The 25744-nt window shown below is 38.3% G+C and overlaps 1 protein-coding gene across 2 annotated transcripts in view; it reads right to left on the reverse strand.

Annotated features, from left to right (window-relative positions):
- BABAM2 (BRISC and BRCA1 A complex member 2) overlaps positions 1 to 25744 on the reverse strand; it is a 347541-nt gene that overhangs the window by 226884 nt on the left and 94913 nt on the right. For both annotated transcript variants that reach the window (XM_054568447.1, XM_054568456.1), the window contains exons 5-6: positions 14076 to 14270; positions 4775 to 4849 (exon numbers count right to left, since the gene is read on the reverse strand). In XM_054568447.1, coding sequence (XP_054424422.1) covers positions 4775 to 4849; positions 14076 to 14270 — 270 coding nt within the window. The remainder of the gene's footprint in view (positions 1 to 4774; positions 4850 to 14075; positions 14271 to 25744) is intronic.

A 25744-nucleotide genomic window follows, 5' to 3' on the forward strand; every position in this document is an offset into this window, starting at 1 on the left:
TAACCAAATAGTTGTGGGTTCAATTCCCAGTCAGGGCACATGTCTAGGTTGTGGTTTTGATCGCCGGTAGGGGCACTCACAGAAAGCAACCAATGGATGCTTCTCTCTCGAATCAGTGTTTCCCTCTCCTTTCCTCCTTTCCTCTCTCTACAAAGCAATGGAAAAATGTCCTCAGATGAGGATAAAAAAACAATAATAATTAATATTAATGTGCTAGAAAAAAGTCAACTATAAACCATGGCAATGTTTGCATTATATACAATGTTTGCAAAATATACTGGCATGCTTCCAGTATCCACGAATCATGTATGAACTAATTCATGTTACTAAAACATGCCCTGTAGCAGAATAGACTGCACTTAAAAGACTATCACTATATATGGGGACAAGGTAGCAAAGCACGTACACTGATAATCATCTGAGATACAGCTATATCCTAAAACTGCAATTCAGAAAACAAAAACATGAGCACACCATAAAAAAACAACAAAATAAAATGAAAAGCAAAAGGAGAAAACTCACAGAAACTACCTGTGACTGTTTTTAGTAGAAATTATATTGTCAGAATTAACGTAAATTATATCTGGAAATTTGGGGCAAGTGAAAATTTGAGTTTTGAACTGTAGGTGGAGGAAATCAAGAGAGGAAAAAACAGTATATAACTCCACCTAAATTTCAATAAAAGTCTTCCGAGTCCACAACAAATTCAATACTTTGAAATACAAATTAAGTGACTAAATAAAATCAAGACCATTTCTCTTTGGCATCTACTTGAAGCTCAGAAGTACCATCATATTCATTATCTTATTAATACTCTCAACAATCCAATGGGGTGTGTAATACAGTTTGACAGTTTCTTTTTTTTAAGTGTCTTCACCCGAAGACACTTTTTCATTGTTTTTAGAAAAAGAGGAAGGGAGAAAGACAGAAACTTCGATGCAAGAGAGAAGATCGACCGGTTGCTTCCTGTATGCACCTAGACTGGGGATGGTACACGCCCGGACTGTGGATTGAACCCACAACCCAGCATGTGCTCTGACCAGGAATCAAACCCACAACCTTTGGGTTACAGGTCAACACACCAACCAACTGAACCACACCACCCAGGGCCAGCCTGGCAACATTTTAACAGGTAGGGAAACTTAAGACTTGGAAGAGAACTGAATAAATTATATGTTACCAACAAATTAATTTAAAGTGAGAGACAAGATGGAATAAAAGAAAAAAGGAAGAAAACAGGAAGGAAAGGTAAAATGGAGGAAGGAAAAGCAGGGGGAATTCACCCAAGTTGAAGGTGCTAGTAAAATGTCAGCTAAGTGAGCATAGTATTGAAATCCACTTATACTCTTTAAACCAAACCTGTTCACTTATCTTACTGTGCCACTCCAGGCGCATATGTGAAGAAGCACTCCCCTCCCTGATCAAGAAAAGGGACGGGCAAACAACTGTCCACAGGCCAAATCCAGCCCTATACCTGTTTCTGAAAATAAAGTTTTATTGGAACTCAGCCACATGTATTCATTTACACAGTGTCTGTAGCTGCTTTCATGCTATGAGAGCAGAGCTGAGTAGTGACAGAGACCATCTGGCCTGCAAGCCTAAAACTTTATTATCTTGCCCTTTAGAGAAGATGCCTGAGGCCCTCCGGTCTGGAGTGTATTCTTCTCTAAGCTCTGCTTCTCTCCCTAGAGAAAGGAGGTAGGACAAGAACAATAAACTGAGAGTAGTCCTGGGTCCCCTACTCATGAAAGAATGAAGGGAAGTTCTCTGCAGAGTGAGTTTTTAGACCATCTCACAACTTTCTTTGTGTTAGGTCTCAAATGCAAATTTCAGCTCCGCTTTAGCCCTGATAAGTCCGGAATAAACAGCACCCTACTTGTATGGCACTTTCTTCCAGGTACACATTCCTCCATGTGTAAAAGTATGCCCGCTCCCATTTGGTCAGACAGAAACTATTTCCTTTAAGATAAGAAGAGGGTTCTCTGTGAATTCTTTATGGTCTTTCAAGAAACAGACAACTGTTTTGCTTTAAAAACCAGATTTCACAAGAGTGAGTTAAAGCAGTCTTTATTTCTAAAAGCTGCTTATTAAGTGTGACTTTATTGGATCCAAAAAATTCCCTCAACTAAACGGTCTCAAATTTTGAAGCATCATGTAATCTGTGGCTTAGAGAAAAATCTCTGTGAGGTCAGCCTTTGAATTTATACTCATTTATCAGGATCAGGGGGCTTTTTAATGTCTGCTATCTTATGCTTGCTGAGAAACAACTATAATCAATACAAACCACCCTAAAAAATGTGCTGGATTATAAATAAAGAGAGTATTTGGGGAATATGAACAGTTTCCTTTCTAGCAAATATGTAAAACTGAATGAACTTTCAAACAGTCCCAAATAATAAAGGGCAATGCAAGAATTCACCCAAAAAATTTTTAAGGAGATTAGTTAGCCTAATTCTCTTCTGGGTACAGAGAATGCACAATCCTCCTGTTCCTACTGAAAGGTGAAAAAGAGAGAGAAATTTCAAACTGCAAATTTATTAAAACTCAATCTTTAATGACAAAGTCATATGCATTTTTAACTTAATATCATTACCTATTTATTCTCCCTAACTATATGAAAGAATGATAGCACCACTTGGAATGGTTTTTTCCCCAGCAACGTTTCCTTTCAACTTTTCAGAGAGAACATCAGTTAGACTAGCACATTCAAGTATATCAATTAAGATTTTCTTGAAAAGGCTTCTCTCTGATTATTTTAGCCAGTATGCTATCGCTTCAGTTGTTTCTTAATGATAACACTTGATCATTTCCGATTTTCGAGTTTCCATTCCACTTTCACAACTTATTTTGTCTAATACCCATTGAGCATATTTCCTATTCATTTGCATCTTCATTAAAACCAAGAATCTGGTCCCTATTTTGGTCATTATACTGAAGTGTTCTCTTTAGTCTCAATATCTCTATGGCCCTGGCCAAATCAAATGCCTTTTCTTGAGTATAGTCTTGTTTATTCAATGGCAATTGAGCATTCCCTTCTTCATTAACATTTTTAAACCTCTGGCTTATACAACTCTTGGCTCCTGCAGACCTTCCACTTAGACAGTTCTCTTCCACTGGCTCTTCCAAGTTCAGGTGTTGACTTTCCCATAGTGTATGTTACACTTCCTCCTTTAAAAGGTTCACTTTAATTTCATGATCCCCTTCTTCTCCACCTTGATCTCTTAGCGCCTCTCTAAACAGGTGCTAGTAATTAAAACTAGATATTCTGTCAACAGCCCCAAATAAACACATATGGTCTTGGGCAAGTAACTTGAACTTCTTTGGACTCTACTTTATACTTAGGTCAATTAAGTTAATTCTGCAGGAAAAGATGAAAGAGTAGGGGCTTCAGAGCTGGGGAGAGCAGGAGCAAAGTGACACCTCCCTGGCAGGACAGGGAGGAGAGATGCTTGTTTCAGGCTAACAGCACAGGTTGGGAAACAATGTCTAAAACAGCACTGCCTGGGCAGGCAGGCTTGGGAAGTTACTGTTTGTTTCAAGAGGAGCCTTTCTTTGTTTTAAGAGGAGATTAAAGTAGACTATCCTGCAAATAATATTGCAGGGAGATTGGGCGTGGGAAGGAATGAGACCACAGAAATAAAATAAGAAGTTAATCCAGAGGAAAAGAAATTAAGACTACCTGCTTAATGAAGTCTGAAATCATTCCCTAAGCATTCAAGGTCTTTCCAACTCCTCTTTCCATCTTTATCTCTCATTATTTTCTTGCAAAAAAAAAAACTCTCTCCTCCAGCCTAGATTATTAGCCACTCCCGCATTTCAATTTGCCCACAGAGTTCCACTGTTAATGACTTGAGTGAAATATACTTTTAAAAGTGTTCCCTAATCTTTTCTATGGTCTACAGTTTATTTGCCACCAGGTCATACTCCCAATCATTACCAAGATTAATATCTAATATTACTTACTGACTACTGTAATATGCAGGAAAACTTGTACAAGGATTTCCATCTTCTCTCTAGACTGTTATAAATACTTTTAACTCTTTGAACATCAATTAGGAAGGCAGAAATTTTTCTTACATTAGGTGAAAGGTACATAACCATGGCAGAAATACGGAACTGAGGGCAGTCACAATCAAAATCCACATCTACCATGAACCTAGGCCTCTGTCTTAAGGGTTCCAGTTCAGAACTTGCTCCCTGGTCCATTTAGTTTTGTTTCCCACTAACCACCGCTCAGTCGCTTGCATTCCACCTTTTCTCTGCAAAGCATGTGCGTGTCCCTTCCCAAGCCACACTTTGCCTGCATTACCTTTTAAAGCATGCCAAATACACTGGCCTAACTCCATGCTCAGTCTGCAGGACAGGCCAACTATGAAGATGCCTGAGAACAACTACTAACAGAGATAAAGAAAATAAAATGTCCTTTAGCAAAGTGTAGTTAATGTGTAATCTGGCTTAAAGACAATGCATATTATGCAACTTCTAACAGGTTCTTTCATCTCAAAAAGATTATTAACTAAAGGTATTTTTTTCCAAAGTGTAATTTACTTATACTCACTTTATCTTATAAAAAAAGTCATTTCAAAATTACTTTTAGGGCTATTATTTTAGCATTTAGGTAACAAAGGAACTTAATGGATTTTCATGCAATTAATATTTTAATAGAATTCATCATCTGAAGCAATGTTGGTAAACCAACCATACAAATATTCAGAGTTTAATAATTACTTTAAGGCTCATTTATATTCTCATATTGACAATTATATATTTTTACCTTGAGAAGGTATGTGGGAATATTACTGAAATCCACTGGCAACTTCAAAAGGAAACGAGCTGAAAATTCACCAGTCTGTAGAAAGGAAGGTATAATAATAAGATTAAAATTGGAAATAAATTGTGATATGACAATAATAGCCAAGACCACAAGTTCAACCTGGTCAGAATGTAGGCATCTTCAGTTTGGGTAAAGCAACATGAAACAAGAGAAGAAGGATGAAAAAAGTAGGGGAGGATCAAAAAAAGTATTAAATTATTAGTTACTAAAAAGTATAATTAGAACTTTAAAACCTGTATTATAAACACAATAAAATTACAATGCAGTAGTATTACCTTCTGTTTTTTTAAGTACAAAAAGAATACCTAATGTATGATTTTTTAAAAATTTCAAATAGAGACAGATTTGCCTCTTCTATTCTTTTTATTTTACTACAGCAGGCAAATCAGTTCACTAATACAGGGGTGGGCAAAAGTAGATTAATAAAAATAATACAAAATTAATAAATAATAATTCAAGAATAAACTATTTCACATACTCACAACTGGAAGCCTACTTTTGCCCACCCCGTATTTATAACCCAGAGACTCATGACATTTATCACGAGCCTTTACAGTTTGTCTAAAAGTGACCACAAAGGTCAAACTTCTATGCATTATATAAAGCAGGATATCTGTGGATACCCCAAATAAGATTTAATTCCCTGACAATCTGTTAACATTATCATCAACTGATATTTTTCAGTAATTCTATCTATAAACCAGTCTTCACAGGAAAAATGTACAGAGGCTCAGAGATTTAAAACACTTAACTAAGCCCCGGGCAGTGCTGCTCAGTTGGTTGGAGAGTCGTCCCATACACAGAAAGGTCACAGGTTCGATTTCCGGTCAGGGCACAAACCTAAGTTGGGAGTTTAATCCCTGGTCAGGGCACGTACGGAAGGCAAATGATCAATGTTTCTCTCTTTCTTCCCCGCCCCCCCCCCACTTTCCCCTCTCTCTGGAATCAATAAATATATCCTCGGGTAAGGGTTTAAAAAAATTAAAATTTAAAAAAAATTTAAGCTATAAATAACATCCATTTTTTAAGAGAAAAAACTCATGTAAAAGGAAAAAGTTTTTCTCTCAATTTTTATGATGGGAAAGGCTAAGGAATCACATTTTTAAATAATTCTGTCATAATCTAGAGAAGGGGGTTTTACAACTGGGCCATGCAGACATCTAGGGGTTCCAACCGCAGTCTTGCAAAGGCAACAAAATTGGGTGCTGAGATCATGGGGTCCTGGATCTTTCTAGCCGCTCTCACTGCAAGTCTGCAGCTCAGTTTGGGTTTTTGACATGCTGGGTTTCACTATGACAGGTTGTTTGGACAAAGAACTCCAGGGATAATCTAGAACTACTCTAAAAGAGTGAGTCTCTACCCTTTTCATACTGTGACTATTAAAGAGCTCCCAATACCTCCACTCCCTTCCCCCCTTATAAAAACAAGTACCTGAAGCCCCCCAAAACATATCTTTCAACACCTAGTACGCATTTACAGGTTGCTTTATGGATGAGTGGATGAACACACATGCATAAGCACACACATACCCTTCTTACAGCTGATTCTACAACATGCACCATTCTTTTCTACAAACACCCTAGCCACTGGCTTCACAGTCTTGGCCTTAATTCTAACTCTGACTTAAAACCTTGAAAATGCAAACAAAAATATAAACCTTGAGTTCAAAGATCACAACGATAACAACCATTTGCATTGCTGTTTGCCGCCTGTTTTACTGCTTACAACATCTTTTAATTTACATCAACCTCTGACTAAGGACAGGGCATTTTTTCATCACCACAAGCCTAACCCTGGGACAGAAAAGACAGGCTGAGAGAACTGAACGAACAGCATCGCAGCTGAGCGAGCCAGACAGTCACAGCGGGCACCATGCCCTCAGGAATGCCAACAGTGAGAAACAGGACTAACCCGCAGAGCAGCGGGACTCAGTGTGAAACAACAATATACACAGGTCCTCAAAGCCCAACATCTGAGAGAAGAGTTAAGAACCACTTGAGGATACACAAACAACTCACCATGGTGGGTGGGAGGAGAAGGCCTTTGCAAGAGCCTAATGGAATCCTTCCTTACCTTCTGTTACAGTCCAAGATTACTAAAAAGGTGCGCTCCTAGAACTCCATAACTAACATACCCTGTCAAGTATGATTCTGTGGACCTAAAAGAGTCTGTTTTTAGGTATACACAAGAGATCATACTTTAAGAGGAGTAAGTAAAAGGGCAACCTAAAAAGTATGGAGTCAAATGGGAACCTGTAAGAGGGGCACCTAGCCCGGTAGGAGTTTGGTGAGTCTTCCTTATCTAACAACCCAAATAAACAAACAAACAAACAGAACAGAACAGACTCACAGATACAGAGAACAGACTGACAGCTGTCAGAGGGAAGAAGCAACGAAAGACCGGGTGAAAAGGGTGAAGAGATTAAGCAAAACCACCAAACTGAAAACAACAACAAAAAAAGAAAACTCACAGACACAGACAACAGTAGAGTGAATACCAGCGGGGAAAGGGAGCGGCGGCAGGGGCAGGTGAGGGAGGGTAAAGTCGGGGATAAATGGTGACACAGGGAAACTTGGCTTTGGGTGATGTGCACACAATGTGGTATAAGGATGATGTGTTACAGAATCGTGCACTTGAAGCCTATATAATTTTATTAACCAATATCACCCCAATAAATTCAATAAAAATTGAAAAACCAAAAGTCTTCCTTTCGTTCTGAGTACAGTGCTATAGCAGAAGGAACCCGCATGAAAGAACACACACTCCCCAAAACTGTCCCCCTTTTCTCTTTCTCTTGTTCCTCTTTACCCACTCACTCCCATCAGTAAACACACACATCATTACAAAGAGTCGTTCCTGACTTCACATCCCTCTCCAGGTCTCATCTCACTTCTCTATTTTACAGAATAATCTCCTCTAAATAATCCGGCTATATTTGAGGTCTACACTTCCTCTTTCATTATTCTCTCTTGAACCCTCTCCAGGCAGCTTTTCCTCCCCATGATGCGACCAAAACAGCTCGTCAATGACTCCCCCACTGCCAAACCCAATGTCATTCCCCAGTCCTCGCTTACGACGTAGTCCGGCAGCAGCACTTCCACACAGCCAGCCACCCCTTTCCTGGAACCCTCTTCACTTGGTTTCCAGAGCCCCGCTCTTAGGCTCCTCTCCCCTTCCCTGGCCTTCTGTCTGTTTCCCCAACCTCCGAGCACTGGCACGCACCAGGGCTTAACCCAAGACCTTTTCTCCCTTTATCTACACTCCCTCCTAGATCTCATCCAGGCCCAAGACTTTAAATACCATTTCTATGCTAATGATTCCTAAATATTGTATCTCCATCCTAGACTTCCTACTAATTCAAGTTTCATTTTTCCAACTACCATGACTAAAACCACATTTGCTCTTCCTTGGATATTTACCCATAAACGGCAATTCCATTCTTTCAGCCTCTGAGCCAAAAACCTCAGAATCATCCTTGACTCCTGGAATCTTTCTCTCATCCCACATTCAAAGTGGCAGCAAATTCTGCAGACTCTACCTTCAATTTATATCCTCAGAATCACCTTGGATTTATGTCACGTCTCACCACCTCATCTGAGCCATAATTATTTCTCCCCTCAGAAACTACAACCCCCCCCCGCCCCCACTGCTTCAGTCCTTCTTCATCTGTAGTTTAGTCCCATCACCACAGGCAAAGGGATACTTTCAACACATTAGTCAAATTATGACCCTCCTTTGCTCAAAACTCTCAAATGGTAGCAGGGGTGTCCAATACGTGGCCCATGGTGCAACATGAGGCCTGGATACCTAGGAATATGGCCCAACACAATATTGTAAATTTACTTAAAATTTCTTTTTTGTTCATCAGTTTTCATTAGTGTTTGTGTATTTAATGTGTTGCCCAAAACAGCTCTTCCTCTTCCAGTGTTGGCCAGAGACGCCACAAGGGTGGACACCCCTGTCACGAAGTTAGCCCCTTCATAGAGTACTGTGACAACATAACAACCGAGGAAAGCCGCGAAAGAGGTGAGGAAGCGAGCCATGGGAAATGCAGCGGAAAAACACCCCGGGCGAAAGGAACGCCAGGTGTACCACGGGCTGACGGAGGAACACGCCTGGAAACTCCAGAGAGAGCAAGGAGGTCAGTGCAGCCGGAGCGAACAAGCACTGACGCTGATTGGAGGGCCCCCGGGAACTCTCTTCTCCATTGTGTGAGCTATTGCCAAGCCCCTGAAGGAGGCGCAACAATCATTCATCAAATGAGTGAACACTAAAATGGTTACTGCATCTATGCTGAGCATTTGTTAAATCATTCCTACGGATGTTGAGACAGGTGTTTTAAAGTACCAAGGGATAAGAAGAGGTTGGTGGGTCAGACAATAAGTGAAACTCAATTCATTTCTTACTCATTTTCAAATTACAGAGGCAAACAACCTATCAATCGATAAGTAGTCACTTCTACCAACCAGTCTAAAATATCAACCTTAGACACAATGGCTGTTACATATATTTTTTTAAATAACAAAAGGAGTGAAATGTGGGATTTAAAATATTAAAAGAACTCGCCCTGACCGCATGTCTCAGTTGGATGGAGCAGCGTTCTGTCCACCTAAAGGCTGCAGGTTCAATGCCCAGTTAGGGCACCTGCAAGAGGCAACAGATCAATGTTTCTCTTGCCCTCCCTTCCTCTCCCTCTCTTTCTCTAAAAAACAATCAATGGAAATACGTCCTTGAGTGAGGATTTTTAAAAAAATTTAAAAGAACTCGTGTACATATAAGGTAATCAGAAAAACAATTGCATATTTAGCACTTGGACTCATCTGAACTGCTAGTTATTTTAGTTCACACACTGAATTTTAGCTTTTTTTTCCCCCTTTTTTAGTTTGTATAATATATTTTTATTCCACCAGCTATTTTAGACCCACATTCTTTCATAAATGCTCAGATGATCCTTACTTTATCCCTTCTCAAAATGTTGATCCTAGAACTAGTATAAATGTATGTTTACTGGCAACAGACTTATTTGTACCACTATATTCATAATAAATGAAACAACACCATGAACAAATTTGATCTAACAGAAACCATAAAAAGTGCTTTATGATCTCCAACTTTCAAGCTTACTATACATTCTTTATTTTGCCATTGAGAGACTAAAGAAAATTTAGCACTTGTTTCTAGTAGTATTGGAAACATTAGAAACTAGCCAAGACTTCGATTTGTAGTTCTACCTCTGATTGTCCTTGTGACCTGTAAGCTAATCTTCCTCTGTGAAACTGAGTAAATGGAGATTTAAAACACATCTTACTGTAAAATATGAACTATAAACATGATATTAGGAACAAAACATCAGTAGAGAAATCCCTTCTGAGTTCTAGAACGTCAGGCAATGACTTTTCCTGTGCTTTTATATTTGAAGTTCCAACAGTTATTCAAGCAATTTATGGTCACTCTGTTGTAACATCAAAGACTGCTTCCATAGCAATCGTTCCTGTAAGCTGAAAATGAGATATTTAAATGCAGCCAAGCAAATGGAATTTTTTTTTTTTTTGGTCAATACTTGGTCAAGTCTTTTCTTGGATAGATGTTGAAAATTATCTGACCTATGGCTGTCTAAATGTCAGCCATTCTGCCAACTGCCTTCATGGCAATTTCCCCAGAATTAGCAAAAAATACGTACATCCTTGCTTTGTTCAAGTTATGGTACGCTGGCACGTAACTTACACTGACAAGACTCAGTTTGGGATATTTATTAAATCTCTGCTTTTCTTCTGGTAACAGCTGCTGTGCCCTAGGTCTCTCCTCCTTTTGGAAGAAGGAAGTAACAGGCAGGCATCTTATCTAGAAGAGATTCCAAACCTGTGTTGCTCTGTAAAGGGACATTTTTCTTTCTTTCTTAAGAGCTCCATTCCCTGTCAACAAACAAGACTTCATCTGAAATCAATTGCTCTTACCACACAGATAACTAAGAGCTAAGAAATGCTCAAGAGTGACTATAATTTTGGCTGGGTGACAGCCTAGTAAGAGTGACTCTTTAAATGGACCCTGACAACTGATAGCCGAAGTCTGGAGACTGTTCTTGACCAATGCTTCGTTATCTACTACAGGTAAAAAGGAAAGCCAAAGTTAGGCTAATTAGAATATCTCATACCTGACAAAAAGGTTTTCTAAGATATACTATTTAATTATCCCCAAAACCCAGTTCAGTGGATCTAATTCATTTATACCTATTTTCAAAATGAGAAAACTATAGGCTTAGAATAGTCAAGAAACTTGCCTACAGCAACTGAGAGGATAATAAAGAATCAGAGCTCAGTCTACGGCTTCAGATGTATTCGTCCATTCAGGACTATAGGTTAGGAGCCTAAAATGTGTCAGGCCCTATAGCGGCACTGAAATGAGTAAAATGGAAATGATACAGTCAACATGAAGAAAGGGAAAAAACCAACAATCAAGAATACCATACCCAGCAAGGTTATCATTCAGAAGTGACTATCCCAGAGAGCAAAAGCTAAAGAAAGAAGTTCATCACCACTCTACTGGCATTACAAGAAATGTTAAAGAAAATTACTTAAGTGGAAAAGAAAAGGCCAAAACTAGGAATAAGAAAATATATGAAAGAAAGAAAAAATCTCACTAGTAAAGGCAAACATAGAGTAAAAGTAGTAGACCAACCATTTATATAAAGCTAGTATGAAAACAATTATAATGGCTATAGGTACATACCTATCAAAAATTACTTTAAATGTAAATGGACTAAATGCTCCATTCAAAAGACAAAGGTTGGCTGAATGGATTAAAAAAAACACAAGACCCTTACATACACTGCCTACATGAGACTCACCTCAAACTGAAAGACACACACTGACTGAAAGTAAAGAGACAGAAAAAGGTATTTCATGAAAATGAAAAAGAAAAAAACAAAGCTGAAACAGCAATACTTAGAGACAAAATATACTTTAAAACAGAGGCTATAACAAGAGACAAAGGACCCAGAAATTCCACTTCTGGGTGCTTACCCAAAGAAAATAAAACACTAATTCAAAAAATATATATACCTCTATATTCATCGCAGTATTATTTAAATAGCAATAATATGGAAATAAACCTAAGTACCCACGGAGAGATGAATGGATACAGGAAAAGTGGCACAGGTTTGTGCCCGAATATATGCATGTATACACGCACACGCACTGGCACATTCCCCAGCCATGAAAAGAAATAAAATCTTGCTATTTGCAACAACATGGGTAGACTTGGAGGTTATTATATTAAGTAAAATAAGTCTGAGAAAGACAAACACTGTATCATTTTACTTACTGTGGAATCCAAAAAACTAAACAAATGAACAAACAAAAAACAAATAGATTCATAGCAGAGAAGTGATCGTTGCTGGGGGGTTGGGCATGGGGGGGAGCAAAAGTGACGAGACGTCACTTCTGAGATTAGGGTAGAAACACTGTGACTTCTGTCTTGCTCACACACTCACTCTCCTTTGACTGATCTGATAAGGCCAGCTGCCATCTTGTGAGCTGCCCCGTGGAAAGGCCCTGTGAAGAGGCAAGGAACTGGGGCAGCCTCCGGCCAACAGCCAGCACAGAACTGAGACTTTCAGGTTCAGCGTCCCGCAAAGAGCTGGATGGTACCAACAACCACATGAATGGGCTTAGAATGGAGTCATCTCCAGTTGAGTCTTGGGATGACCGCAGCCCCGGCTAACAGCTTGTGCGCAGCCTGGGAGAGACCCTGACGCAGGGTTTACGCAGACTAGTGACAAACAAAAACTATGATAATAAATGCTGTTTTAAGTCACAAATTTCTGGAATAACTATTTTATGCAGCAACATATAACTGACACAACCATGTTAACCATATGGTACGTAAAAAAGAGATGCAAAAAATGTAGAGCAAGGTAAAGATGGGGGTGTGCGAGTTATAGTTTTAAAAAGGGGTGTTACAAAGACCTGTAGGTGAATGTTTATAGCAACATTATTCATAAGAGCCAAAAAGTGGAGGCCCAAATGTCCAGCGATCAGTGAATGGATAAACAAAATGTGGCACGTCTATCCAATGGAGTATCGGTCAGCCACAAAAGGGAATGAAGTACTGAGACAGGCTACGACATGGGTGAACCTCAAACATCTCATGCTGAGTGAAAGAAGCCAGTCACAGGAGACCACATATTGTATGATCCCATAATATGAAATGTTCAGGAAGAAAAATCTATACAGCAGAAAGCAGTTTAGTGGTTACCTGGATCTGGAGATAGCAATAGGATTAACTGTAAATGGCATGAGGGATCTTACTAGGTGATGAAATCATTCTAAAACCAGATTGTGGTGGTAGTTGCTCCACTCAGCATATGTATTAAAAATCACTGCATTGTTCACTTACAACAAATGAATTTATGGTATGTAAATTATACCTCATAAAAGTTGTTTTTAAAAAGCCAGGCATGTTAACACAAGCATCGCTCAGAATATGGGATATAAGTAAAAACTTTAAGGAGGAAGGATATTAGGCATGCAAATATGCAGGGGAAACACACCAGACCAGAGGAAAGCTATATGCAAAAACCAGGGCCCAAGCCTGCCTGGGGTGCCTGCAGCTCAGCAAGGTGCTGGCGGGCTAGGGCTGAATTTTTTTAAATAGAAAGGGAGAAGATGAAATGAGAGAAGTAATGGTGGATAAAAGATGGCGGTGATAGAAATCACCTAGAACATGCCACTGGCTTTCACCCTGAGAGTAAAAGAGAGGTATACGGAAGTTCTGGGCTGAGGAGGGATAGGATCGGACTTGCACTTTAAAAGGATCATACAATATAAAGAAACTATAAAAAGAAATTATAAAAGGCTCCATAAGAACTAGCTACCTCCAGAGTTAATCTCTCTTACCTGACGGGGGTACTGAAGAAGGTCTATCTTGAAAAGAAAGAGAAACTTGTCAGTGTCTCAAAATTTTGCCTCTAAGCCACCTGCACCAAAACCAGACTTCCAACTACTTGGGGCTGGGGATGTGAGATTCCAGATTTTACAAACCTCCCAGGTGATACCTTTGGGAGACACAATGAACCAGGTGAACATTAAGGCCCCTCAAACTGTAAGTTATGGGAAAGTATGAAGGCAACCTGACCATGTTTAAGGGAATGGCTAGGGATTATTATAAGTAGACATCTGAACTGATTATTTTATTTTATGACAGATAAAGTGGCTTTTCTCCCCCATTCTCAAAAAAGCCTTACCCAGTTGTTTTTTTTCCCGGCATAAATTTCCATGTTCTCTCCATACTGTGGCTCTTCCAGTAATGTCTGGTATTCAAACATGAGACGGGAGCTCTCGCGGAGACGGCTGCATTGAAATTGGTGATATTGTTGCACAAGCTCCTTCACCACAAGTAAGAGGCACTCAGGATTTGAAGGATTCCAGGAGGCGAGGTTCTGTAGAAGTCATAAATAAAAGACCAGTTAAAAACTAATGTTCATACAAATCCAGCATCACACTCGCACATCAGTATAGGAGAAAAGAATGATGCAGACTACTCTTAATTAGTGACAAACTCAGAGCTGAAGTTAGAAGAGTCCTTCAAGCTTGGTGATTTCTCCCGCATTCTAAAAATCATTGCAGAAAAGCAACAGAAATTCTGTCATGAGTAGCCAGAAACAGTAAAGTGTAAAGCAGGGTAGTAATAAACAAGAAATCTAAATATCCTGGAAGACTATAATTTTAGCTCTGGAAGACTTCATTTCTTTCTTACTCTTATAATTTTAATTTTTTTCCATCTGCTCCTAAATTCAGCATTATATGCTAATGTCATCAACTCAGATCCACGGACCATCTGCATCTGTAATACCAGATATAAATAAATGTTCTGTAAACATTAGAGCCCCACAGAAATATACGCACAATGGTGATGGCTCAGCCTGAAACAGAGAGAAATGGAGTAGAGAGGAGGGAAAATACAATTAGGAAATGCAAGGTTCAGAGGAAAAGAAGAAGAAAATGGCTGTGAGAGTTTGTGGCCAGGAAAGGAGCTAGGGATGAGGGAAGAGCTGGTAAATATATACCAGTTTTTAAGCTCACGTCCATTCATTGAACAGTTACCAAACACCTATTACATATGTGCCACTGTTCTTGGCAGTGATGAGAACGAGCCAGGTCCTTATTCTCACAGAGCTTACATTTTAGTGGACCAAAATAAACAACAAACAATTAAATATATTAGGGGTGATGAATACTACTCAGCAAAATAGAGCATGCATTCCAGAAGCCCAGTGAAGAAAGAACTGCAAGGAAAAAGAAGTGATCAGCTGTGTTCAATGGTGCTGCTAAGCAAGGCGAGGCCTGAGAATTGACTACTGAGAATTGACGCAGGTTAATCATGTCCTCAACAAGTGTAATTTGGTGATGTAAAGCCTGATTGTAGAGGGTTCAGAAGAGAATGAGCAGAAAGAAATATCACAGAGCTACACTGACAATTCAATCTAGTAACAAGAGGCGAAAGCAGAGTCAAAGGAAAATTTTGTTCAGATATTTGAAGTCAAATGGAATGTCAGCGTAGAGAGGGGGGTAAACGTGATGATGCCAGGAGGGGGAGCAGAATCTCGGGAGAGATGGTAATAAATAGGCAGCTGGACATGGGATCTCACAGAGGGTTGGCCTTAGAAACGAGCAGAGTCCATCCAAAGGAACAAGAGTAAAGTAAAACTAAATGAGAGTGAATGCAGGCAGGTGAGTGTATGTGGTGAGAGGAGCTTGTGGTGGTTCTCTCCTGCGAGCTTACACGTTCTCCTGGAAGCAGGAAGGAAGGGCATCTGCTTAGAGTAAGGAAGAAGAAATGGATATTGGAAGTTTGAGAACAAGTCTGAAATAGTAATATAGAAAAATAAATGGAGTGAGGAAATGAAGGAGGAATTCCACACAGCACTAAAAGCTCCTCTGAGGTTGGAGGTATGATTGTTAACTGAGACTAATTAGCATAAATTCCACTGTCTGGGTGCAATGTGGAGTGGGATGAATTTGAATTTAACAAAGGTTGGGATTTTGCCAGACAAGTACAATAGATAGAAAGAGGGGTTAAGAAATCTTAGAAAGTTTATAAAACAATGATAAATTCCAAGTTCATAAGACAAGTGAGAGTTAGTGAAAAGATGGTTGGACCAATAGTCCTGATGATCTGGAAGAACTGTTGGAGCTGAGATACTAAAAAGAATGAATTGGACAGACGGGACGCGTAGTCAGAGAATGGGAGGTTTGCAGCCAAGATGATGGAGGTGACCTGTAGCTGGTATTAACAAGGCCGTGCGAAGAGTGTACCTGGCTTGGGTCGAGGGGAGGACGAGGTCACGGAAGGAAAAGAAGTCAGGGACTGACTGAGAGGCCAAGATGTCGGGAGGGTTATTTATATGAAGATTAAATCACCTGGAACCATGGCATGAGCAATAATGGAGAGAGTAACAACAAGGCATATGCTAACATCTTCCATGAAGGTCTACAAGGAAGGGCTGGTGGGTCCTACATTCTGAAGGCATGAGTTTCAAAGAGGGGGAAGGGGATTAGAGAAAAGGGACTGACATCTCCCTTGGTCACAGCATGGAAGAACAAGGAGAACACCTACCACACCTCCATATATTATTACATCATTTTTCAGATGAGGAAACGGAGGCAAAAAGTAGTTTAATATCTTGTCCAAGGTCACAGAGCTATTAAACAATAAAGTTGGATCCTGACAAGCAATCTGGCTCCAAGTCCCTCCGTAAGCACTATACCAGATATTCTTTGGTCTCAGGAACGTTTTACACTCTTAAAAAGTTTGAGAATCCTGAAGAGCCTCTGTATATATAAATTATATAATTACATTTACTATAGTAAAATGAACACTGAGAAATAGAAATTTTTTTACGATTATTAATTTTGAAATAACATACCTACATGTTGTTATAAAAATTTTTAATAACTGTATTTTCTGAAAATCAGTGAGAGGCATGACATCGTTTTAGATTCTTGCAAATCCCTATGCCTGGTTTTTTTTTCTTAAAGCTGGATTCTCCTATATGCTTTTACAAAATTCAATGTTGCAATATGTTGTTTTGGCTGAAGTATATAAAGAAAATCCAGACACATTCAAATATGTACTTTGAAAGAGAGGAGTATTTTTAACAGCCTTTTCAAATAATTCTGGATATTCTTTAATACTATACCAAAACTCAACAAGCAGTAGCTGAATTTGAAGGTATATTAATAAACATTTCATATTTTTACATAAAATTCCATTTGTCTATCCTGTACTTTTAAAATGTTTCAATTACAGTTGACATACTACATTGTATTAGTTTCGGTTGTACAACACAATGATGAGACAATTATATAACTTCCAAAGTGATCACCCCAACAAGTCCAGTACCCACCTGGCACCATACATGGGTATTACACTATTATTGACTAAGTTCCCTGTGCTGCACTTTACGCCCCATGACTGTTTTCATCCCATCCCCTTCTTCACCCATCCCCCTAACTGTCTCCCATCTGGCAACCATCGGTCTGTTCTCTTCATCTATGAATTTTTTTGTTTGTTTGTTTACTTTGTTTTTTAGATTCCACACATAAGTGAAATCATACAATATCTGTCTTTCTCTGTCTGACTTATTTCACTGAGACTCTAAATAGATCTTTTACCCTTGTATGATTTTGTACCATCATGCAGCAGTCATTTAGAAAATACTGATTCACTGAGTTATGCAGATCTTCCAAATGCTGACACGTTTCATTGTATAATATCAAAAAGAATCGCATTCATTATTATCATGACCAAGCTCACCAGAAAATTCCATCAAAAGAAGATAAACAAAAGTTAAAGAAATGTATCCTTAAAAGGATAATAATTACTTTGCTCTATAGAGTGTATGGATTTAAAGGGACTAAATGGCAATGGGGAAATCATTAAATGTTCTTTTATTTATAGGAAAGATACGTCTTACGGGATGTTCAACTAAAGACTTGGTGAACAGAGAAAAAAGTAAGAGCTTCAGCATCATACAGTGATTGAAAAAGACCTCTTGCTATGAAGTAATGTGATAAAGAGTACAAAATCCTGTCCTCACTGGCACACTTACTGACCTCAAGAGCCTGAAAATTCCTTTTGAGCTACTCAAAGTATCAACAGGATAATAACAACAGAGTATAAAGTTTAAAATGATCATTAGGTAGCTTGCTATGAGTCTCCTTCAGAAATCAAACAAACGGTAATAAATAGAAAAATATACACAATACTCCATTTCTTGGTCAAGTATTGCTTTTAAGTCCTTGCTCCAATACAAAAATAAAGCTTTAGTTGCTTCATTTAAAAAAAAAAGATAAAAAGAAACAGCTTTTTCAATTCTATCATTTCTCTTTAGCTGTTTGCAAGCTACAGGCCTATTATCTATACACACACATCCCCCCCGCCAAAAATTATGAAAGCATACTTGCTGGCAAACATCTCTTACCAATTTGAATTCATTTCAATTGATTCAACCTAATTGTTAAATGCATAGTAAAGACAGACCAACCAGTCCCTTTCCATTAAAATACAATCTTCCAATACATGGAAATGCATCTGACCTCTTTGGCAATTAAGCATACACTTCCCAGGGAAATGACTTAGCTGAAAAACATCCCCATCAAGGAAGATACAGATCTGCTCATTAAGATAAAATGTCATCTACTATTGCTACATGACTACTTTTACTTATTAGGTAACTTGTGTTTTGAACTGCTTTGTCTAGAAGAAGAGGACACAGAAGGCATACAAGACTTTGGTCACTTCCTCGGCCTGGAGCATATTTTAAAAACAGGTCTAGCAATGTGGACATTGCAACCTGCAACTCTCTTGAGGAGAGAGAGAAAAATGCCCAAAGCTTCTTTTGGAAAAGAGGTTGGGGCATGAACTAAGTATAAAAGCAGAAAAATAAGTATTTCTCTATTCACAAAGTTCTTACTGTATTGATTTTGGCAATGAATGGAAGAAGAAATCTGAAATGAGAATGACCTTGAAGAACAGGCATAGGGTTCATATATATTAACAAAGAGATTTCAAAAATGAGTAATGAAAAATGCATTAAAAGAAAATAAAATACAGTAAAATAGACAATAGCAAAAGAAATAACCGCTATTATGAAACCTTATTCCTTCCCACTAAACATCTATGAAGCAGGTCAGGGACGTTTTATGCCAGTTCATTTGAAAGACTGGCTAACTGGAGAGGTTGAGTAACTGCTGACACTCAAGCGTAGAAAACTGACCATGCAGAATATAGGTCTGCCAACCCTCCCCCACTCAGTCCACTGAAGTCTTTTCCAACCACAAGATTGGCACCTGCCTCTTTGCAGTCATGACCTATCTCACGTCGAGTGATAGAAAATTCTGATTCCCCATTTTGGCTCCCCAGTCCAAGATGCCTAACTTGAGGGATGCTCCTGCTCATTCAACCCTCAACCTTCCTTCTCTCTCACAGATACACTCCCCCACACATTTGTACTCCCCAGTCAGTGACCCCACAGACCTGAAAAAGCCCAACCAATCCTCAGCTCCTACTGAGCCTCTGTTATGTCAGAAACACTGTGAAGGGTGATGTCTGCAGACGCCTAGCTCACCCACATTCACGCCTCACTGATTCAAAGCACAGCTTCACAGTCCTGCTCAAACGAATTCATCTGCAAGGATACCGAGAGGTGAAAAATGTTGGGAAACAACACACTAGATTCATATCTTTGGTGAGATGAAGAAGGAAAATAAGCAACTTAGCAAAACAGTCCTGGGGCCATCACTACCTAATAACGGAAGGAGAAAATCTTCTACAGGAAAAAAATTTCTTCTAAACAATTAAAGCTTTAATAAAAGCTTTCAATTAATTAAAGGATATATTACAGAAATAAATTAGAAATGTTACTAAAAAGTTATCAGAAATTTCTTGCTACAAAATTTTGCACAATGCTAGCACTGTGCAAGACACACAATACTGTACTATACATTTGAAAGTTGCTAAAAGAATAAATCTTAAAAATTCTCATTACAAGAAAATTTGAAACTATGTGTGATGATACAGGTTAACAAAACTTACTGTGGTAATAATTTCCTAATATATACAACATATCAAATCAAAGTGTTGTACACCCAAATTTACTACAATGTTATATGTCAATTATATCTCAATAAAAATTTTAAAAGCAATATATGAAAAGTATATACTACTATTAATAAAGAAATATAATTTTCCTGGTTTCTTCTTTTCATAAGCTAATGTCTCCTTGAAGAAGTAATATATGTACATGGTAAAAGAAATTTTTTTTTCCAATAGCCTAAAAATGTATAAAGAACAAAATTAAGTCTCCCATTCAAACGATACCATAAGATACCCCCATTCCCCAAGAACACTACTCTTGCGCCACAGAAGCCACACTGCGACCTCGGAAGGAACACTTGACCCTACTTAACCCTACAGATCACCTCTGGCTTTGCTTACTCTGAGTTTCCCCCCAACTCCATGAAGCTCCATACCCCCCGACTCCCATGGGTCAACAGCCCCCTTGCATCAGGTCTTGGTTTGAACTCATTAGCCTGACTTTTACTCCAAGACTGGGCCTTAACCCCCACAAATTGCTTCTTGTTTTCAGGGGACTCACTGATTTGGCCTGGCCCTCACCCAGCATTTCTTGCAAGAGAAGAAAAGGGGGCAATAATAGTAAGAAACAAAGTTTATATTTCATATTAGCCAAGTTCTTCTTTTAAGCCAACAGCTAATGCTGGTATGGATGTAGTTTATTTTTTATTTGTTTTTTATTTTTATTTTGCATTGTGTTTTTTTCCGTTCCCATTCACCCCCCCCGACCTTCTCCCGCCTCCACCCATGCGCCCCCACCCACAGCTGCCATGCTGCTGTCTGTGTCCATGAGTCCTTTCTCTTGGCGTGGATGCAGTTTAACAGACACTTTTACACATGAGAGTATATTCTGGTTCAGCCGTTTATTTTTACTTTTTCAACAATCTTTCTTTTTCAAAAATCATTCTCAATACCCCCTAGAAACCCTACTTCTAGGAATCTAAGAAAACAACAAAAATAAGGGTCATTTAATAACATTATGAAACTGCAAATAATCTAAATGCCTGATCAGAAATAGCTGAAAAACTGTTATAGTCATTAAAAGGAATAATATGCAGCCAATATGCTTACATATTGGATTCCTAGAAATCCTATCTCTAGGAATCTAAGAAAACAACAAAAATTAGAGTCATTTATAACATCATGAAATTGCAAATAACCTAAATGCCTGATAAGAAATAGTTGAAAAACTGTTACAATCATTAAAAGGAATAATATGCAGCCAATATGTTTACAAATACTGAATAATAGCATAGAAAATATTAAATGAAGACAGATTTAAAAAAAAAAACCCTCTATGTATACACAACGATCTTAACGCTGATTATCTCCACACCTTCCAAACCTCCATAGCAAAAACCACCAATGCTTAGAAAAATTACTAGAAGAAATGTTAACAACTGATGTTAACATTTGGCTGGGAGTTATTTAGAAGAGGATTTTCCCTTCTATATTTTCTACACTTTCCAAATCTGCTGAGCTTATGTTTATACATACATGTGTGTATGTGTGTATGTGCACATATATAACACATGCTCATACTTTCATTATGGAAAATATAAATTTTTAAAAAATAGAATAGCATACTTCAGATATTTTATTTCAAATTGTTTCTCAATCTCCAAGTTTAAGAAATTCCACTTGCTATTTACATATCTTACAAAGTCAGACTTCAACTGTGTCTTCTGATCAACAAAAAGTTAGCTAATCCCAGAGCCTTGGAGAACAAGTCTTGCATCACTTAACCCTAACTAAATATGCTTCAAGTAACCTTGAACTCACTGTTCTTAAATTCTAAGCCTCACAGAACATTTCCAGAAAGCTAACGCAATATCCTATAATGTAACAGTCACAGTTGTTGTAATTTATTATGTTTTTCTCAAAACTCTTTTGTGTTTCAGTCCTCTGATTGGAAGCCTTAGGAAATGACCAATGAGACTGTACATTTCTAAGAGAACTATAACTAGACAGCATGAAATTTTTTTAGTATCACTTCACCTGGAGAATGCAAACAAAAATAAAGTTGCTGTTTGACCTATTTGTAAGAGGACCACATATTAACAAAAATGTCTACACTCTACATTAGGACAGAGTTGTATAACTCCTCTAATATATCACCTAAAACAATTTAAATAAAATTATCTTAAACATTTTTTCTTATTTCCTTAAAATACAGCAACTTAACTTCTTAAAGTAGAGTTAACATAACATGAATTTGGGGGTGGGTAAAAGGGAAGCAGGATTAGGAGAAACTACCTTTGGGACTGCACAGGCAAACCTAGTCCCACCTCCATATAACTACCCTTCATATATTACATGTCACTAGCAAAAAAGACAACAGCACTCCCAATAGCATAAAAGAGTACAAAGAATATATTCCTTATAGTTACAGCTAATTTGTAGTTAATGTTTTGGGATTTTATTTTTGAGAAGGTTCAACTATTTTTAAAAAGGGGTACATCACGGCTGAATTCTACTGCACTACCATTTGTAGGATACTCACAGAAATAAATTTTGGTAAGACAAAAAATCAAATAGGGTCATTGTGTAATCCTCAGTGGCTTTATTTTCAAATATTCTAATAATTCTCCTTATCCTTATAAGCAGGACCTATTGAGTTTGAGATTTGCGATTGTTGCCATGATGTTTGAAGCTGTTGTTAATTACAGTCTTTGGAAACTCAGTGGATTCTGAGAAGCACAAAAGCTAATTCTGACAGCCAAATGAATAGCTAAGGAGGCAACCAATAGAAGGTCATTTCTGGGATTAATATGAGCTAGTAAAGGTATTCCTACTTAGGAACTGTGTCTGACAAGTACACTGAATGTACTCTGATGAAAGGTGGTGATTTGTGACCTGTGTTCAATGGGCTGCAGCTGGAGCCAGGAGTAATCCGAGTACAAGGCACTGCAAGACCTCTTAAACCTGGCTTTAACTCCGACACCTCTGCCGTTCTTTGGGTTGGGTTGGGTTGGGTTTGGCCCTGGATTTTCGTTTTGTTGATGTTTCATCTAAGATGTCATTTGATAAAAAAAAAATTTTTTTGAAAAATGGATCTCATCTAATACACAGTGAGTACTTCAGTGAAATCTTATATTCCTTCTGCCCTTCCTATCTGTGGCCACGTTCACCTCAATAACAGAAGCCCTGCTAAGAAAAATTGAGCATCACAAAATGGCCTGGAGGACCTTTAAGAACATGTACTGAATTTTTCTGTAGTTTCTAAGACATTAGCCCCAAGTCACTAAAAAAAGTCTACAAATACACAGTTCATGCTTAGAGTAAAGGGATTGGTCTCCTGAAACTGTACATATCTTGTCAATAAACAAAGGGGAATTGGCATCTCCTCAAAATATCTAGTTTGTTTGGGTCCAGCCATAGAAGCTTCTGGCTGTGGTTCTGCCCAGCTTTCTCTAGAGCTCTCCAAGGTTCTGACCTGCCTCACAACCAACAACCAAATTCCCTGGATTTTTTTTTTAAATTTTGCAGCCTAGGATCTTTCTAAAAGAGTTTTTTAATTGTCTTGCAGGATGCTGGCTACTAATCATAATGTGATCCTGCTTCTATGTCAACACAGAACATGACAATTACATATCCTTGAGAAGAACAAAGGTAATGTCTTGGAGAAAGTGTACAAAATCACTTTTCCATATGATTTTATGAAAGAACTGACAGACTCATAATAGTGAAAAAGCAAAATAGGGAATCCTAAATCTGACCTTTTTTAAATCCTTCACCCACAGTTGCTACATAAATGAAACTTCCAATTAACAGAGGAGTTCTGAGAAATCTTCAAATTCCTACCAAGAGATGATCTACTGCTGCATCACACCAGAATTTCTCTATCACCCCGAGTTTGTGCTGGGCTGTCAGGGTCACCCCAACTGGTACACTTTACCTGTTTAGCTTCTTCCACATGAGGCATACTTTTAATCTAAAATACTTACATAAAAGTGTCTCAAAATTGTATCTTTGGCTCTATTTAAAAAATTGAAAAAAAATGTATATCTCTTCTTGCCCATCAGAAGTTGCTATAAAATTACCTTTCAGTTCCTCGTGGAAGTGACCAGCATGCAGCCCCAGGTCATGTTGAATTGCCACTTTGAATAGGTCTCAAGGATCACACAGCGCATGTCTAACTTCTGTTTCTTTCTTTGGAATTAGGGGTCAATGGACGGGAGGAAACAAGGATAGGAGAGAGCAGGGAAAGGAAGGAACCTCAAAACATACCCATTGGTCCAGACTTCCTTGTTTATTTTATTTTTTATTCTCACCCAAGGACCTGCTTATTGATTTTTTAGAGAGATGGGAAGGAAGGGAGGCAGAGAGGGAGAAAAACATCGATGTGAGAGAGAAACACCTATCAGTTGTCTCCCATACACGCCCCGAGTAGGGACCAAACCTGCAACCCAGGCACATGTCCTGACCAGGAATTGAGCCCACATTCGGTTTATAGGATGACACTTGGTTTACAGGATGACACTCCACCCAACTGAGCCACACCAACCAGGGCCTTCCTTGTTTATTAAGAGGAAGAAAAAGAACAGTTATCTTTCTATCTTGGAAACTTCCTCAAGTGGAACAAATCTGAGAAGAAAGGAAATACCCTCCACAGAACCTTTACTAGTCTTTCTTCTCTAAACACTATAACCACTTGGAGAATAGAAATGGCATCATTTCCACAACATGTATGAAAGAACTAAGACTGGGAACACAAAGACCACTGAATATAAACATGAATATAGAAAAAATAGAGTGGGTTTAGTAGTTATTCAATAGTATTATTCAACTCTTTGGAGGATGCTGAGTTGAACAATAACTAAATCCACTCTATTTTTTCTATATAATCTTATCATTCTCCATACAAGTTTAAGGTGCTAACTTTGAAATAAAAATCAAATTTACTAGAGGTTAAAATGCTCCAGTTTTATAACTTTTATTTCTCAGGAAAAATAACTAATATTATTATTAAGTTCAATTTTGGATAAAATGCTGGCGTAGACTAAAATTTGATGAATAAGCCCTATACATTAAAAAAAAATCATTTTGTCTATGCAACAAAGTGTTCTAAAAACAACCGGAACAAATTCCTTTAAGCTGAACACACACTGAATTCAACAAGACCCCAACAATTACCTCCCCCTGAAAAAAAAATCCTTCTGTGGTTCCAGTTTAGCTGTGGCTCCAAAATGATTGCTGCTATTTACCTGAATCGCTGACGCCACACACCTCCTCAATCAATGCTACTCAGGCTCTGGGGATAAAAGGCAACATTGCAATGGCAGCAAGGAAATTAGCAAATATGATTTCTAACTTAATTCAAATTGTTTTTGCTGGGGATGTATTTAAATTGTCCAGGTTGCTCGAATATCATCCAGGGATGTGATTATGAAGGAGACAGCTTGTTACTGGTTTTCCTGGCTGTACTACAAGAAACAACAGTGTGAGTGTATTTTAAGTTAATGTGTGCTTCTGTGTTTCTTTACAAGAAATTAACTGCAATCATTTAGTTAGAGCAAACACTTTGTTCGGGTTTCACTTTTCATTAGAAAATGTCTTCATGAGTCTTTTAAACTTAGAAGGTTAAGAATCCCAATTTCTGCCCACAGATTTTTAAGTCTGGAGGCAATTATTTAAATCATGATGACAGAGAGTTTGAGTTTGAGTTCAGTGCTCCTTCGTTGCCAGCGAGTGCTTTCGAGTCATAGGTGAGTCACACATCCTAAGAGTTCTATTCATTCTCCTGTATCAAGACAACAACAACCCTTTTCCTGCCTC

The sequence above is a fragment of the Pteronotus mesoamericanus genome, unplaced genomic scaffold (assembly GCF_021234165.1).
Source record: "Pteronotus mesoamericanus isolate MK-2021 breed Mesoamerican mustached bat unplaced genomic scaffold, CSHL_Meso_final contig_101, whole genome shotgun sequence".
Lineage (NCBI taxonomy): Eukaryota > Metazoa > Chordata > Mammalia > Chiroptera > Mormoopidae > Pteronotus > Pteronotus mesoamericanus.